Source organism: Saccostrea cucullata, unplaced genomic scaffold (assembly GCF_032062105.1).
Source record: "Saccostrea cucullata isolate Sc308-1 unplaced genomic scaffold, CSIRO_AGI_Scuc_v1 ctg12278, whole genome shotgun sequence".
In the NCBI taxonomy this organism is placed as follows: domain Eukaryota; kingdom Metazoa; phylum Mollusca; class Bivalvia; order Ostreida; family Ostreidae; genus Saccostrea; species Saccostrea cuccullata.
The window spans coordinates 636-19,012 of NW_026921365.1; the positions used below are offsets into that span (position 1 = coordinate 636).

An 18,377-nucleotide genomic window follows, 5' to 3' on the forward strand; every position below is an offset into this window, starting at 1 on the left:
TGGGGGGGCCCCTAGCCCAGAAAAATCATTTTATAGTATAAGTGTTGGGAAAATTTACAGTAGCATAAAATTAAAACAAGGTGTGTAGTTTTTGTGAGAATAATTTTTTGGGTTTTTTCTTAGATTTTATTAAATGTTAGTTGAGATTTCAAGTAGCCAAAAGTCTCAATTTTTAAAAAATTTCTGGCTGTTTCCATAGCAACCAAGATACCTTGCAACCAAATTTTATTTATATTTTTATTTCGGGTATCAAGTAGTACTAAAGGAGAAAGTTTCATCAGAATCAGTGCATGACAAAGAAGTTTTATTATTTATAGAAAATGGCTATCAAAGAGCTAATTTTTGCTAGATTTTGATTATCTGCCCTTTTTTAAATATTGAGAAAAAAAAAAAACAATTAATTTTGATTCATTTTAATTAATAGCTTTAAAAAAATTGAAAAATTTATTATTCATTTGATTTCTCATATTTTTAAAAAAAAAAATGTTTGGAAAAGAAATTTTATTAAACAACTAGTGTCTGGTAAAATTTTAAAAAAGAAACAAATTATTTGGCAAAATGCCAGTTTTTGAATTTAAAAATTTTTAAACAATAAAATACCCACTCTACTTTTTATAAAAGTTAAATAACATTATTTAGTTTTTTTAAAATTTCAGTTATTTTTTCTCATAGTGTTTGCAATTTTTGATAGACCTCTTGAAAAACAGGGTAAAAATGTCCATTTTCGAAATGTTAGAATTTGGTCATCTTTGAGCCACCAATTGAGGAATTTGCTGTGACATTTAGAATTTTTTTTTTTATTTGTGAAATTTTTGCCCCGGATAAATGTATTATTTATCTATAAAAATAAAGATGATTATACCATATGAAATGAATTATATAGCATTTTTATGTGTGAAATGGGCATAAATGGGGCCAAAATCTATTTTTGTCCGTTACCGACTGCAACTAAGGTGGTAACCTTAATTTTGAATGTTGATTATGTCATACTGTATGGGCATTAATCACCTGAAAAAGTTTCATTGAAATCGCCCATGGTGTGTGCCACAGCCCTATAGTAAAATTTTGGTCCTTACAGAGAATTGAATGTCAAAATATGAATGAAGCAAAACAAATGAGGCCAATGGGCCACAATGCTCACCTGAGTCACCATTGACCCTGCTGTTTTTTATCACAAGATAAAACAAGAGGTCTATGAGGGCCTTAACGGTCACATGCATATTATACACCATTGTACAGGATCCACAGAAGTATAAAACTTGAGGTACTGTGAATAAGATCACAAAATAATACTCCTGACTACATTTTTTTAAAGAGTCCATTCAACTTTTGTATTAATGTGATTTTGAGCTTGCCAGTAAGACCTTGGTTAAAAAAAATGACACATCCTCTGTAATGAGTAAATTTTAGGTGAAATATAGACATCCAATGTTTCTCCATTAGAAAATGATAGACAAGTCATGAATTTAACACTTTTTATACCAGTGACCTTGAATTTTCCACTTGAGTCAAAGGTACTGTAGGAGTACTTTTTTCTGGGGTGGTATTAATTTACGCTATGTACTCGGTCACAATTTTCCTGCTGGAATTTGTCCATGCGTACTTAATATAAATGTAAGGCATATAGTGACAATCTAGAAAATCCATGTATTTTTCTTACCCGCCGATTAAACAGAATTGAGATTCCGCTTGGAATTATGACTCCATGGAAAAAAGTACGTCTACAGTATGACACACACTTGACTCTCATAAACGATCTTAATGTACCAAATATTCTAAAAATTCATAGTTTACCCACAATACAGCAGAATATCAAATGAATATAGCTGCTGATCCAAATGAATTATTTAAAACACTTTTCATATGTAGTTGATTCACTTACCAGCTTTACTATGGATATCTATGGGATCAATTAATTCCAAAATCTCACTATATCCTACGTCCTTTAGAGCAGTAATAAAAGCCTCTACTGTCTTTAAATCCCCATTCTCAATCAATGATAGAAGTTTTTCTGTACGTTCACTAGAAGTGGGAGCACTTCTGATCGAATCCATTGCGCTCCGTGCAGAGCATTCTGATTTTGATAACAAAGAAATCAGAGCTCCAGGTTCTAACTCGGAGACAAGTTCATTCCTATAAACTTTCACTCTCTGCTTGGTTAGTTCTGCCTTAGGAATATCTGAAAGACAACACACAAAAAAAATCATTTTCTGCTGTGTAAGACTCTCTGGGGAAGGTATATATCAGTACATAATGCAAATAAATGTTATGTGTGCATTGCATTATAATGTATTTTTTTTGAAAGATGAACTTTACCTGGCTTAGCTGCTGGTGGGTGTGAATAAGAAACCTGTACCCTGATCTCCAGAGGCTCTGTTCCCTGAACAGTAGGTATATTTACCCTCTTTATCATCCCTAGTATAAACTCCACCAGCCTGTTGTTTTCTCTGGCATTGAGTAATGTCCGTACAGCTTGGTCAGTGATCGGCCTTAACTGAATGACTACAGAACCAGTAGAGACATCTTCAATAGTCATTTGTCCATACGTAGCAGCCTCCTCAATAATCCCAGTGTCTGTGGAGAGTACCTGCTGATGAAGTGCTTGTTCAACCTGCCTTCCTTTGGAACCTTCCACTGTTAGCTTTACATTTATGGATCTATTCTGGACACTTTCTATAAGAATATACAATTCATGTTCTGTACATAATACTGTAAATCAAGTTTTATTTGTGTGCGAGAAATTTTCGCAAAGTACTCGAGAGCCCCATCATCACAAATATTTCTTGCCACGAACTGGTCTTTAAAGTCTATTTGCCTTATAACAACAGATAAAAAATTTGGCTTCATCAAGGAAAGTAATTTCGCGAACTAGTTTATCCCCGGTAAATCGTGAAATAAAGTCGTTGCAAATAAAAGTTGGTTTACAGTATCAATACATTTAAGGACTGGTAATCAAAGATGTTTGATTTTTTTTTTAATCGAGAGCTAAAGTGAATTCTACACTTTTTATAATTTCATACTTTTACATTGCCTTTACCTGAAGATACTGTGTTGTTGAATTTGTGTGATACTCTCCATTCAAACTCTGCATCTGTTTCTGCAAAAAATTAGAGCAATGAAGTTATGGGAAGCACTATTTAAGCAATAAATTTGACTATAATTGAATGATGTTTTATGAATTGCAATCCATCAAAAAATTTATGCAAGAAACACTGACTGACTTCATTTAAAACTTCTAGTATACTTGAATCAGAATTAAGATATGTTTATGCCCCCATAAACGATGTTTCAGGGGTATATAGTTTTTGTTGTGTCCATCCTTCCGTCTCTCTCTGTATGTCTGTTTGTCTGCAAAAACTTTAATCTTGCCCATAACTTTTGCTTAAGTGGAGCTATGACTTTCATATTTCACATGTGTCATTGTGACAAGACCTTTCTTTGGGTACCACCAGATTTTACCTTTTGACCTTGACTTTTTAGTTAGACCCACTTTTACACAAAAATTCCAAACTTTTACTTTTGCCATATCTTTTAAACAGTAAATACCAGGGCATTTATTTTTCAAATATATATTTTTTGTGGAAAGACCTTTCATTGGATAACAACCTTGACCTTTTGACCTTGACCTTGGAGATTTCCGTACTTACGAAAAAACTTTAACCTTGGTCATATCTTTTAAACAGTAAAGGACAGGGCTTTCATACTTCACATATGTAATCCTTGTGAGAAGACCCTTCATTGGACACAAGAGCTTTGACCCTTTGACCTTGACGGTTGACCTTCTTTAAAAAAGCAACCCTTGACCATAACTTTAAAAGGGTTAGGACTAGTGCTTTCATACTCTACATATTAAATCCTTGTGACAAGACCTTTCATTTGATAGCTAGAACTTTGAACCTTTGACCTTGGAGTTTGACCTTCTTTTTAAAATTTTTAACTTTGGCCATAACTTCTGAATGGTTAGGGCTAGGGCTTCCATACTTCACATATGTATATGGCAAGACCTTTCATTGGATACCAATTACCTTGACCTTTTGACCTTGACTTTGTAGATTTTTGAACTTAGAAAAAACTTTAATCTTGGCCATAACTTTGAACGCTAAGGGCTAGTGATCTCATACTTTACATATGTAATCCTTGTAAGAAGACCATTCATTGATCAGAATACCAAAAACTTTGATTCTTTGACCTTGACCTTGGCATTAGACCTACTTTTAAAAAGCAAACCTTGACCATAACTTTGAAAAGGTTAGGACTAGTGCTTTCATACTCTACATATTTAATCCTTGTGACAAGACCTTTCATTTGCAAGCAAAACCTTTGACCCTTTGACTTTGACCAACTTTTTAAAAATTTTAACCTTGGCCATAACTTTTGAAGGGTTAGAGCTAGGGCTTCCATACATATGTATTTTTTGTGGCAAGACATTTCATTGGAAACCAATTACATTGATTTTTTGACCTTGACCTTGGAGATTTCCGTACTTATGAAAAAACTTTAACCTTGGCTTACTTTCATATTTCACAATTGTATTTCCAGTGAGAATACCCAAATTTTGCATTAATGTCCAATTCACTTTATCAGTTCGACATTGTCGACATCGCAATAATGACAATGTAGACCCGATATTGTGATTAGATTGTCTACCTTGTTTTTATTCATTATGAAGATATTGCAATGTACACGATATTGATGCGATATCGCTTTTACAACGTCTATATTGTTATAATTTTTTCACTGTATGTTAACATTGTTGATTTCGCAATGTAAACAATGTTGATGCGATATCGCCTTTACATCGTCTACATTTTTATTGTTTCTACATGACGACATCGTCGACATCGCAATGTAAACAATGTTGATGCAATATCGCTTTTACATCATCTACATTGATACAGGTATTATTTCTAAAATGAAAGAAAATAATATACCACACTTACATAAAATGATTTTATGCGTTAAATGTGTTGACAATGATTTTACCAAGATAGATTAACATAAAAGGAAACGTTATGTTGCCATGATGTCCACTTCATAAAGGCCAACACAAATATGTAAACAAGACAAGAGGCCCAAGGGCCTTGAATCGCTCTTCTGATAAATTGTACAACCTATCACTTGTATTTGAAGCTTCTAACCCTAAGTATCCTAAGACCAAAGTTGCATCACCTGACAAAGTTTTATGATCCTTAGCCAATTAGGATTACTTTTTGGTCTACATTCTTGGAAAACCCAAAACGCATCAACTGACAAAGTTTGATGATTCTAAGCCAATAAATACCTAAGATACTGAAATATAGCCATAAAATGTCAAAAGTAGGTCACTGTGACCTACATTTTAGTCGACATTTTTCAGAGTCCCAAGATGCATCTGCTGACAAAGTTTGATAATTCTAAGCCAATAAATACCTGAGATATTCAAAAGTAGGTCACTGTGACCTACTTTTTGGTTGACAATCTCGGAAAACCCAAGATGCATCAACTGACAAAGTATGATGATTCTAAACCAATAAGTACTGGAGATACTTAAATATAGCATAAAATGTCGAAAGTAGGTCATCGTGACCTGCATTTTGGTTGACATCTTTTAGAGTTCCAAGATGCATCTGCTGACCAAGTTTGATAATTCTAAGCCAATAAATACCTGAGATATTCAAAAGTAGGTCACAGTGACCTACTTATTTGGTATACATTCTCCGAAAATCCAAGATGCATCAACTGACAAAGTATGATGATTCTAAACCAATAAGTACTAGAGAAACATAAATATAGCCATAAAATGTCAAAAGTAGGTCACTGTGACCTACTTTTTGGTCGACATTCTCCGAAAACCCAAGATGCATCAACTGACAAAGTTTGATAATTCTAAGCCAATAAATACCTAAGATATTCAAAAGTAGGTCACCGTGACCTACTTTTTGGTCGACATTCTCCGAAAACCCAAGATGCATCAACTCACAAAGTATGATGATTCTAAACTGATAAGTACTAGAGATACATAAATATAGCCATAAAATGTCAAAAGTAGGTCACTGTGACCTACTTTTTGGTCAACATTCTCCGAAAACCCAAGATGCATCAACTCACAAACTTTGATGATTCTAAGCCAATAAATACCTAAGATACTGAAATATAGCCATAAAATGTCGAAAGTAGGTCACCGTGACCTACATTTTGGTCGACATTTTTCAGAGTCCCAAGATACATCTCCCGACCAAGTTTGATGATTGTAGGTCTAAAGGTAATCAAAATATGCCTTTTAAACAATTTGAAAACAAATGCCTGCAAAATTCTAAAAGTAGGTCACAGTGACCTACTTTTTCTTACATATGTTTTAAGGTTCCAAGATGCAGCAACTTTCAAGATTTGATGATTCTAACCCTTTCAGTGCCTGAAATAATGGGATTAAATGTTTTAAAAAGGATAAGTCATAAAGTTCAAAAAGTAGGTCACGGTGACCTACTTTTGAGTTAACATGATGTGAAGTCCTAAGATGCATCAACTTACAAGATTTGATGATCCTAGTCCTTATAGTAAGCAAAATATAAACATTTTTATATAATTGTAAATTTAGGTCAACTTTAAAGTGACCTTGAGACCACGCCCTTTGCCCCAGGGTCATGCCTTGAACAATTTTTAATCTTCAACATATCCTGATCCTTGTATGTAAGTTTGGTGAAAATCTGCCTGGTGGTTCTGGAGAAGAAGATTTTTTAGCAACCAGTACTTTTGGTTTTGTTTTCCTGATTATCTCCCCTTGTTTTAAGGTCCCAACCCTTATTTTAGTAAAAATGGTAGCCCTTGGGCCAAGGATACCCTGTGACAAATTTGACACTGATTGGCCAAGGGGTTCTTGAGTTATGGCCCATATTCTAAAAAGTTAACGCACACCGCACACCGCACAAATGGCCATAGCATTAGCTCTTTGAGCCTTTGGCTCAGAAGAGCTAAAAATAAGAATGCATTATTCACACAAATATCTACTCATTATCGACCAATATGGCTGTGTCCACGATGTGAATGATGTAAACAAGAAAAATGAGAAGGACAATGTTGACACGATGTCGACTCGATATCGACCAACATTGCAAAGTCGACGATGTAAACGATGTAAACAAGAAAAATAAGAAGGGCAATGTTGACACGATGTCAACTCGATATCGACCAACATTGCGATGTCTATGATGTGAACGATGTAAACAAGAAAAATGAGAAGGACAATGTTGACACGATGTCGACTCGATATCGACCAACATTGCAATGTTGACGATGTGAACGAAGTAAACAAGAAAAATAAGAAGGGCAATGTTGACACAATGTCGACTCAATGTCGACCAACACTGCAATGTTGACGATGTGAACGATGTAAACAAGAAAAATAAAAAGGTCAATGTTGACACAATTTAGACTCGATATCGACCAACATTGCAATGTCGACGATGTGAACGAAGTAAACAAGAAAAATGAGAAGGGCAATGTTGACACGATGTCGACTCGATATCGACCAACATTGCGATGTTGACTATGTGAATGATTTAAACAAGAAAAATAAGAAGGACAATGTTGACACGCTGTCGACTCGATATCGACCAACATGGCTGTGTCGACGATGTGAACGATGTAAACAAGAAAAACAAGAAGGGCGATGTTGACACAATGTCGACTCGATATCGACCAACATTGCAATGTCGACAATGTGAACGATGTAAACAAGAAAAATAAGAAGGGCAATGTTGACACAATGTTGACTCGATATCGACCAACATTGCAGTGTCGACGATGTGAACGATGTAAACAAGAAAAATGAGAAGGGCAATGTTGACACAATGTTGACTCGATATCGACCAACATTGCAATGTTGACGATGTGAACGATGTTAACAACAGAAAACAGAAGGCAATGTGTACATGCTTTGGACTCATTATCGTTTAACAATGTTATGTATTGATAGATAAACAAAGGTATTATGATGACTATTATCCAACATTGTCATGTTGAATATGTTGTGATATAAGGAGGACTGGTATTTCACTGCGATGTCGACAATATCGAAAAATCATCGTGCACTGGACATACCTCAAATTTTGGTACCAATATATTAATTTTGCATTTAAGAAGATTTTCAAAGAATAAATGCATAAATCTTTAATTAAAACCATGAAAACAGTTCAACTGCTAAATTTCCAGGAGAAAAGAAGATTCCTAAAGATAGCACTAAGTTTGATTGTTTTAGCCCCACCCCTCAGGCCCCAGGGGAGCAGGGACCATGAAATTCAAAAATTTTGTTCCCCTTTACTCATTTAAACTGTATGCCAAAATTGGTTGGAATTCGTTCAGCAATTCTAGAAAAGAAGCTGAAAATGTTTAAATATTAACGGAAACAATTATGAATTTCCACCCTACCCCTGATTGAAAAATTTAGAATATACACTATCCCAGTATACTTTCACATAAGTTTCAGCTATTCTGGCCCCATGGATCTAGAGAAGATGATTTTTAAAGATTTTTCACATAAATTTTAATGTAAAACTTTATTTCCTCACAGTGGCCCCACCCTACCCCCGAGGCCATTATTTGAATAATTTAGAATCTACACTACCCCAGGATGCTTCCATATAAGTTTCAACTTTTCTGGCCCAGTGGTTCTTGAGATGAAAACTGAATTTTACTGCTATACAGCATAAAAGATCGAGTAAAAATATACTGACCAAAAAATGACAATTTTATAAATGTACCTAATTCGAAGACATCGAGTGCACCAGATACCTATGACGCCGATATGCCAATTGGTTAAGGCATGCTACAAATGTACATGTATAGGCATCTAAACCGCATGTAAATAAAACAAATGATTTTTCACTATTAAAGTACTAGTTTCTACCAGGTATTAATGTACATAATTCGTATCATAATATTTTTTCTGGACGGTCATGAATTCTTTCTGGTGACAGATAGTAAATTGCGTCATTTTACATTGGTCAAAATGATATTTGATAAATCTCACGTCATGGATATCCATTGATTGTCTTTCCATGCAAGATTTTTCTGAGGTGATAGTTCGCCGTAGTGGCAAAAATATACCCGTCTGTAATTTTTCAGGATATAAAGCCTATTCCTTGATGTAATTTTCCAAAAAAGATCTTAATAACACTCATGGAAATAAAACTATTTTGGACGCAATATATAAATACGTTTTCTATCTGCATAATATAAATTTACATACACAATTATACGCCATAAACAAAATATATTAAGGTATTTATGAACGGTTGAAATTAACCAGGTGGTCGAAATTACACCACCCTACCCTACCTCCTGTCCCAGGGGATATGAATTTTATAATTTGGAAGAGGCATCTTTGCTCATGATAACCATGCAATTAGTTTGCCTGCTAAATTCAAAGAGGCACAGAGTAAGATTTTAAAAAAATTATGCATTTTCACTATCAGAACCATAGAGCTCTCACGAAACCAGAAGCCTGACCCATATGGGGCGCCGTTTTGGTATTTACTGCCAAAAAGTGATATCACCTATTCGAATAGGTGATATCACTTATTCGAATAGGTGATATCACCTATTCATTTTCAATAGGTGATATCACCTATTTGAAAAGGTGACATCACTTATTCGTATAGGTGATATCACCTATTCGAATAGGTGATATCACCTATTGGAAATGAATATATATATAGCACGAATAGGTGATATCACCTATTCGAATAGGTGATATCACCTATTCGCTAATAGGTGATATCACCTATTTGAATAAGTGATATCACCTATTCGAATAGGTGATATCACCTATTCAATTTGAATTAGTGATATCACCAATTCGAATAGGTGATATCACCTATTTGAATTTCTTACAACATTAATCAATGAATGCTCCCTATAATATACAGATTACCAATGGAACCAAGAAAATTCGGACTACCCAGTTTTCATTTTTCCGTTTTTTTTCTAATTTTCTTAAAGTTTACTTCATAGATAAGTGTAATAAATTAATTTGTGAGCAAAACAAACTACAATTTCTATAAGGGTTGATTAAAATTAAATGCAAAGTCTCCTAGAATGATGAGTTGTGAAACGAAAGTTAAAGTAAATAAGATTTAGCCACCCAGGGAGCTGTTGTTATTTCATAAATAATTTGAATAGGTGATATCACCTATTCGAATAGGTGATAGGTGATATCACCTATTCGTGCTGAATAGGTGATATCACAAATTCGAATAGGTGATATCACTTATTTGAATAGGTGATATCACCTATTCAATTTGAATAATTCAATTTGAATAGGTGATATCACTCATTCGAATAGGTGATATCACCTAATTCAATTTGAATTGGTGATATCACGTATTCGAATAGGTGATATCACCTATTCGAATAGGTGATATCACCTATTCAAAATCTGAATAGGTGATATCACCTATTCGAATAGGTGATATCACCAATTGAATAGGTGATATCACCTATTTGAATAGGTGATATCACTTTTTGGCAGTAAATACCAAAACGGCACCCCATAGACCCAGGGGCCATGAAATTCATAATTTTGAAAAAATGAAAGAAGTGAGTTCAAATACACAGTATAATTCAAAACAGGGCATTCACCCATTCTCAATATAAGGGCTGCAAATAATGTCGCCTCGTTTTCATTTAGAAGAAATACCACTGATGTAATTTTTAAATCAACATTAGAAATAGTCATACAACAATGAATAAGAATTCATATAATTATCGATCCGAAAGGGTATTTAAGGAGTTCCAAATTCAAATATAGTAGCCTATTTGAAATGTACGTTACTGTCGCCGAGGCAAATATTATGCTGAATACTCTCTGTGTAATATATATAGTTTTGATTCTCAAGTAAAAAATTTCTGATAAGTTAAACCCTGTATCATATATATTTCTTTTCATAACATTAAATACATTTTCTTTGTGATAATAAATAATTTTTATTGTGCAATGTCCCTGTCGCTTAATTCTATTTCAACCACATTACAAGCAAACACAAAGATTATACACCTGATAGTTTTGTTCTCCTTTATTTATTGATGGGCTAAAATTTGGGAGGATGAATAACTCCTACTTAGATAATGTAACATGAAATTGAACAATTTGAGCAACTTTTATAAATATGTTTACGGAATGAAAGACATTTTCAATCGTAGAGATAAGAAAGAAATGTACGTTACCTATATTCTTCCATTAAGAATATATATTAAGTAGAAAATATGAGACGACTCTGAATAAGCAACCCCTTGTACCCTGTAAACTGGCAAAGACGTTTTGCTTAACACAATTAAAAATATTTTTTCCATGAAAAGTGATCATTTGAAATGTACGTTACTGAAATGTACGTTACCATGAAATTCGAATTAAGTGAATCTCGCACGAATTTTCATGTATTCTCATACTTTCACACACTCGAATGTGTACACAAAGGAAAGTTTCAAAGGTTAGAGGTCGGCTAAATCCAAAAATTAATGAAAAGGAACGTTTCTGCTGAGGAAAACAAAATATATTAAGGTCAATTATATGTAATATAATTTTGATACCTGGTATATATTTCTGAATACGAAACCTGTATGATGCATTTCTTATGATATGCAAGTTCAAATAGTATCAATATACTGCATGTCTAACGTACGCTTGTGGAAGAGAATTGATTTTTATATTTGAAATGTACGTTACGTATGGTAACGTACATTTTGCGCATTTCTAACTGACATTTTTTTTAATTTAGTCAATGATTTGCGTTTACACGAGCGAAACAAAATTATCGTTACAATCCATTTGACAACTGACCACATAAATCCATCTAAATGTACCCCGAAATCCTCGTAAATGAGGTAGATTATTACCACATGCTAGAAAATTTATTTTAAGTGTCTTAAATTCATCTTTAGCAACCTTTTTGCAGTTTGTTTACTTTTAATTTGCGCCTTTTCGTCAATATTAATTTAATTGCTGTTGATAATTTAAAACAAGGTATGCATAGGCTTATAATTGGTAAAAAAAACAGAAGTCTCTGTCGAGACTGTAGCTCTACTGGTTTATACTTAAAACAAAGGAAGAGAAAAGTAGCAGTTGGGACTTGAGACTTTAAATCAGCAATAAATAGAAAAATGATCCTTGCCACTCATCAAAATAAAAACCAATGCACAGAATTATGTATCTTAGTATAGTCTACTTGTGTGCCAAGTTATACTGAAATCAGACCAAAACTGCAGGAGGAGTAGCATTTTGAAAGAATTTCACAGAAATTTCTATTTTTAGTAACCAAGGCAACATTGTTCATTGAAATCAAAAACCGATGCACAGAATTATGTATCTTAGTGTAGTCTACTTGTATGCCAAGTTATATCAAAATCAGACCAAAACTGTAGGAGGAGTAGCATTTTGAAAGAATTTCACAGAAATTTCTATTTTTAGTAACCACGGCAACACCGTTTATCGAAATCAAAAACCGATGCATAGAATTATGTATCTTAGTGTAGTCTACTTGTGTGCCAAGTTATACTGATATCGGACCAAATTTGTAGGAGGAGTAGCATTTTGAAAGAATTTCAAAGAAATTTCTATTTTTAGTAACCAAGGCAACACCGTTCATCGAAATCAAAAACCGATGCACAGAATTATGTATCTTAGTGTAGTCTACTTGTGTGCCAAGTTATAATGAAATTGGACCAAAACTGTAGGAGGAGTAGCATTTTGAAAGAATTTCACAGAAATTTCTATTTTTAGTAACCACGGCAACACCGTTTATCGAAATCAAAAACCGATGCACAGAATTATGTATCTTAGTGTAGTCTACTTGTGTGCCAAGTTATACTGAAATCGGACCAAATCTGTAGGAGGAGTAGCATTTTGAAAGAATTTCAAAGAAATTTCTATTTTTAGTAACCACGGCAACACAGTTTATCGAAATCAAAAACCGATGCACAGAATTATGTATCTTAGTGTAGTCTACTTGTGTGCCAAGTTATATTGAAATTGGACCAAAACTGTAGGAGGAGTAGCATTTTGAAAGAATTTCAAAGAAATTTTTATTTTTAGTAACCACGGCAACACCGTTCATCGAAATCAAAAACCGATGCACATAATTATGTATCTTAGTGTAATCTACTTTTGTGCCAAGTTATATTGAAATCAGATCAAAACTGTAGGAGGAGTAGCATTTTGAAAGAATTTCACAGAAATTTCTATTTTTAGTAACCACGGCAACACCGTTCATCGAAATCAAAAACCGATGCACAAAATTATGTATCTTAGTGTAGTCTACTTGTGTGCCAAGTTATATTGAAATCGGACCAAAACTGTAGGAGGAGTAGCATTTTGAAAAACTGTTTACAGACAGACAGACAGCTAGACAGACGGACGGACGACGGACGCATTACTATCGCATAAGCTCTTCTGGTCTCTGACCAGTAGAGCTAAAAAAAACAAAACAAAACAAAAAAAAGAAAAGAAAAAGAAACAAAACAAATAAACCCAGAACACAAGACGGCCACGTACATTTCTAATACTGAAAGGCACACACTACTCAGTTTTGTTTTAATCATTGCATTTTGGGTTATATTGTTCCAGATCTGCTGAAAAGTACGTATGTTTGTGTTTTGACAAACGATGTTGCAACATACTAAATGAAATTGTTATCTAGACTGTCGATGGGTATATTCGAAATAGATTTATGTTAAGTTTCAATGGCCAAACACAAGCATTTGTTAGATCATAGCAAACTACGTCTGACTCTTATTTTTTTTGTCTGTACCCTTGCACACAGGTAGAAGTAACTAGGCTACGACCGTTGACAATTTCAGCGAAACAGCACAAAAGAATGGTAATGAACTGAGATGGAGGGGACTCCCCAATTTTATGTGAAATGAACGTTACCGAAGTGACGTGACATTCCTGTAGTTGATGACAAATAACCACATTTGTTACATTATGATTTCTTATATTACTGCGTTAAAACGCTTCATTGAAATGATTTTTATGTAAATAATTGCTTTTTTTCAATAATCTTTCTTATTACTAATTTACATATTATTACAAGCTTGAAATGTACGTTACCTACTCATATTCCGAGGCAATCGTGTCTTTATAGTGGTGATTGTGACATATAACACAATGTGATTACATAGAGAATCTTTTTAGGAATAAACTGAAACAAAACGATGAATTGTAGATGAATTTTAAGCTTTTTATTAAACAGAAATATATCTTGAAATGTACGTTACATTTACGTAGTTGTCTAAATCGGCATGGATATATGTTACAAAAGACAGTAACTACAAAATAGAATTTTATTACATGTACATGTTAAGTTCCACTATCTATAGAAAATGACAAGATTACAAACTGTTCGCTCTAAACAAAACAGAGAGAAGAATTTAAAGTATATATTTAAAAAAAGTTTTGATACATCTGGATCAAAAAGTAACCTTTGTTTTTTGAAAAGAAAAATCAAACGCACGTTCGTATGCCGAGAAAATATGTTGTTGACAGAGTTGGTAGGATGTTCTGGTGTTAAGATGAGATATTCCAATTGTGATTTTAATGACTACATTTTTTTTTTTACATATCTTATTGGACATTGAAGAAAGAGTAACGTACATTTCAAGCTACATTTCTGAATAAAATCACCCTCTACTTTACCGTCTTGTCATTATTCCATGTATTAAAATTTGATGAAAAAAACCTGGAAACAAAATCTTCAGATACTTTCTTTCAAAAGTAATTGATAGAAAAATTGCTATCTTGAACTTCATTTTTTTAAAAAATCAGAGAGGCATTTGTGCCCTTATACTGAGAATGGGTGATTACTTACAAAGAAACATCACATCAAAACTTCTTGCATACATAAGGACATGCATATCAGTGTATGTTACAAACTTATTGGGCTGAAATTTATTGAAAAATAATGGAATCAATATTTCTAGGTGATATACAAATTATGATGATACATTATGCCTGAAATAACTATAAAGTGTCAGGAAATTCAGTGCAGGATATAATGATGTTGACAAACTGTTATTTACATTCCTCGGTGATTTCAATTTGTTAATCAGTGTAGTTCATGTCCAATGTATGACAATTTACACATTACACAAGAAATAATTGATGGAAGATAATGTAGTCATATAAAATTTGATTATATACTGTACTTTTGAAATTATTTAAAGCAAATCATTAGTTTGAGAGGGGGTGAGAACTTTTTTGTATGAATTTAAAACAGAGCAAAATTGTTTTCAAGTGTGAAAGGGCAAAAATGATCGACATGGTGTGAAAAAAAAAACTGTTTAAATTGCTGCAATTACAGAGATACCTACCAGCTCCTTTAGGTCCTGAGTCAGCTTTGACAAGCTCCTCAAGAATTTCTCTATATCCATTTTTTCCCAGAATAAACAACAAAAAATGAAAGCAGTTATTTTCATTTTTCTTTACTGTTTCCAAGAAGCGTTGGATTTGCTTAGAAATTTTGTTTGTCTCTGTAATTCTGTCATGATCAGGAATGTCTATTGCGCTCTCCTCAAACAAAAGGTCACAGAGTTCAAGAGGCTCCAGTTCCTCCAATAGAAAATCTTCATGTTCTTTGAGACAAGAGATATGTAGGCTCCTCAATAGGGGGTCCAACACAGGAATTCCTAATTGAAAGAAATTCTTAAGTTGAGCCAAACATTTCTTTATTGTGTATCAATTAAGGCTGTCAGAATTTGAATTGTAATAATTGATAGTATACAGAAAACTAAAACTAGAATGAAAAGAATAAGGAACAAAAGGTCAATGGACTACACTGCTCACCAAAGTAATAAGGTCCTGTTTTTCTTATGTTAAACCCACGTACAGGTGCTCGTGGACAGGATTATCCTTACTCCCCCCCCCCTTTCCCTCAAACTTTCAAAATAAAAAAAAATCCGATTTTTTTTCTTCATTTCTAATCCCTGACAATTTAATTAATCTGTATGTTTCTATTTGAAAATCACATAAATATATCGATCATAAGCAATTTCTATACACAGTGGTTTCACGTATATCTACATGAAACCACTGTGTATAGATATTCAAATGTCACCAAGGTCAATGACATTGTGACCTTGACTGTGACCTGTATGCTAAAAATAGTTTTTTTGTACCTTTGCCATAACTTTTGAACCACTGTGAAGAAATAGAGACTTCATACTTGGTATCCATACTTTATTAATCAAGTTCTTTCAACTGACACCAAGGTCAATGGCCTTGTGACCTTGACTGTGACATAATTATATGTTTAGACATGTATGCTAAAAATAGCTTTTTAAAAAAATTCAATGTTAGCGCCAGGCGCATAGGGTTTTAAAAACACATCTTGTTAAATGGTGACATAATTTTTTACAAAATTTTAATTATCTCCCATTGGAAGAATAAGTGGCTTATTATTTGCACAAACTTGAATCCCCATCAGTGATGATCACCCAAGCATATTTTGTGGCAAGTTTGGTTGAAATTGGCAAAGTCGAAATTTTTGAATTTTGTAAATTTCTCCAAATAATTCTGTACAGTAAGTTATAATGGGTGTATTGTCAGCATTTAATCCGTTGTTTTTGCTTAAGAATAGGTATTTCTTCTATTAAAGCAGTTAAGTTATATCAAATCATTTGAAGGACGTCATTTTTATGACTTTTAAGCTTGTTTTTTATGTTTTGGCTTGTGTGTTTTTTGCGAATAGGTAGGTAGGTTTTTGAAAGATGGGTGGACGCTAAACAGAGAAAAAACTTGGAATGCCCTCATGTTTTACTATGAAATTTAGTAAATATGGTGGCATATATCAGTTCGTTTTATTGTTGACAGCTGTATTGCAATATATCATGTATATATAAACATATTATAATGTGTATCATGTTGTGATATTTTCATTTCCTATTTTTATTTTATTTTCATAATTTAAAGCTAGTATAAAAAAATAATATAATTCAAAACTGGAAAAAAACCTCTTTCTTCAATTTCAGCACTCTTTTCCCTCATTTTCCAAATCAGGTCCTCTCTTTTCAAATCTACTTCCATAACCCTGAAGAGTTCCTTGCATGCAGGTTCCCTTTTCGTCAAAAGTATTTTCAGCAGTTTAGATGTCTTCTGTCTTGCACTGGTAAAGTAGTTAATGTCGGAAATGTTTGCTTCGTTCAGGAAGCCATACATCTGATCCACCATTATTCTAGCATCATCAGTGACTGGAAGTTCCTCTTTGAGAAGACAGAAGTTTTGCGTTATGCAAAAAGCATACTTCGCTGCAAATGAAGTAAAGTTGTCATAAGTATGATATATCTTTGAAGAATGTTTAGGGAATCACTGTCTACGTTTGTTGGGTATGCCAGTATGTGTACTTAAAATAGCAGGCTTCATATTTTGTCCGCTTTGGCACAAACGATGATGCGCTAAATCATGAATACCGCTAAGAATTCATATATAAATAGAATATACGGCATGAACATGTGTAGCGCTAATTCATGATTATGCCAACGACTCCATATCCATTGAATGCACTAAATTTTGAATATGCCAAATTATGTACACGCATATAGTAGGTTATAGCACATGTACTAACTTGTGGACTTATAAAGTCCGAGAGAGTTTTGGCCTTATGTAATATGTAATCTCTCTTGGGTGTTATCATAATACGTAATAAGGGTCTGTCCACAAGTACGTACCTGTGGGTTATAGGCGTCTTGCTCCAATAAAAGTTTCTTTGTACAAAATTTGAAAGTGGTACAATGAAAACTGTTTGAGTTATTGTTTAATAACAAAAATGTTCCGACAGATGGACAGACAAACATACAGACAGACAAGGTGATTCCTATAGGGTTCCTACATTTTCATCTTTAAAATCACTGCAAATCAATAAACAGGTTTTGATGAAGGAAGTACTCACAAGATTCCACTGTCACATTTCTATCCTTTTTTAGTGTATCTAGCACCTGGACATAATTCAAAGACTCCAAAGCAAATACAAAGTTAGAATACAATTCCTTTTTCTTTAAAATGTCAAGGAGCCCCTGCATACGTTTGTATTTTCTATCAGGATCAGTCACAGTATCATGGTCTCTACCAGTGATGTCACCAGCTTCAAACATTTCATCCACAATTTCCCTGGGTTCCAGTTCTTTATGTAAGCAAGCTAAATGTCTCTGTAGGAGTCCATCCGTAACAACAATATGAGGCTTTCTCTGTTTTGCATCTGTAATTAAGAGATTCTCTGTTCTGATCATGAGATTGTTATGCAATATGCACTTCAAACATGACTGTATAGATTCTGAAATTATTAAATGTTCTTCTAGAAACAAAAGCCTAATGGGCCTTAAAAGTCACCTGTACAACTGTAGTTACCTCTAAATAC

The 18,377-nt window shown here is 33.6% G+C and overlaps 1 protein-coding gene across 1 annotated transcript; it reads right to left on the reverse strand.

Annotated features, from left to right (window-relative positions):
• Positions 1-1,141: 1,141 nt before the first annotated feature.
• Positions 1,142-18,218, reverse strand: LOC134259830 (uncharacterized; the record flags this gene model as incomplete). The annotated part of the gene is made up of 7 exons (XM_062742429.1): positions 1,142-1,267; positions 1,883-2,179; positions 2,317-2,673; positions 3,038-3,097; positions 15,340-15,654; positions 16,978-17,271; positions 17,913-18,218. Coding segments are annotated over 7 exons (1,755 nt in total), but the record flags the coding sequence as incomplete, so codon positions are not given.
• Between the last annotated feature and the right edge of the window lie 159 nt (positions 18,219-18,377).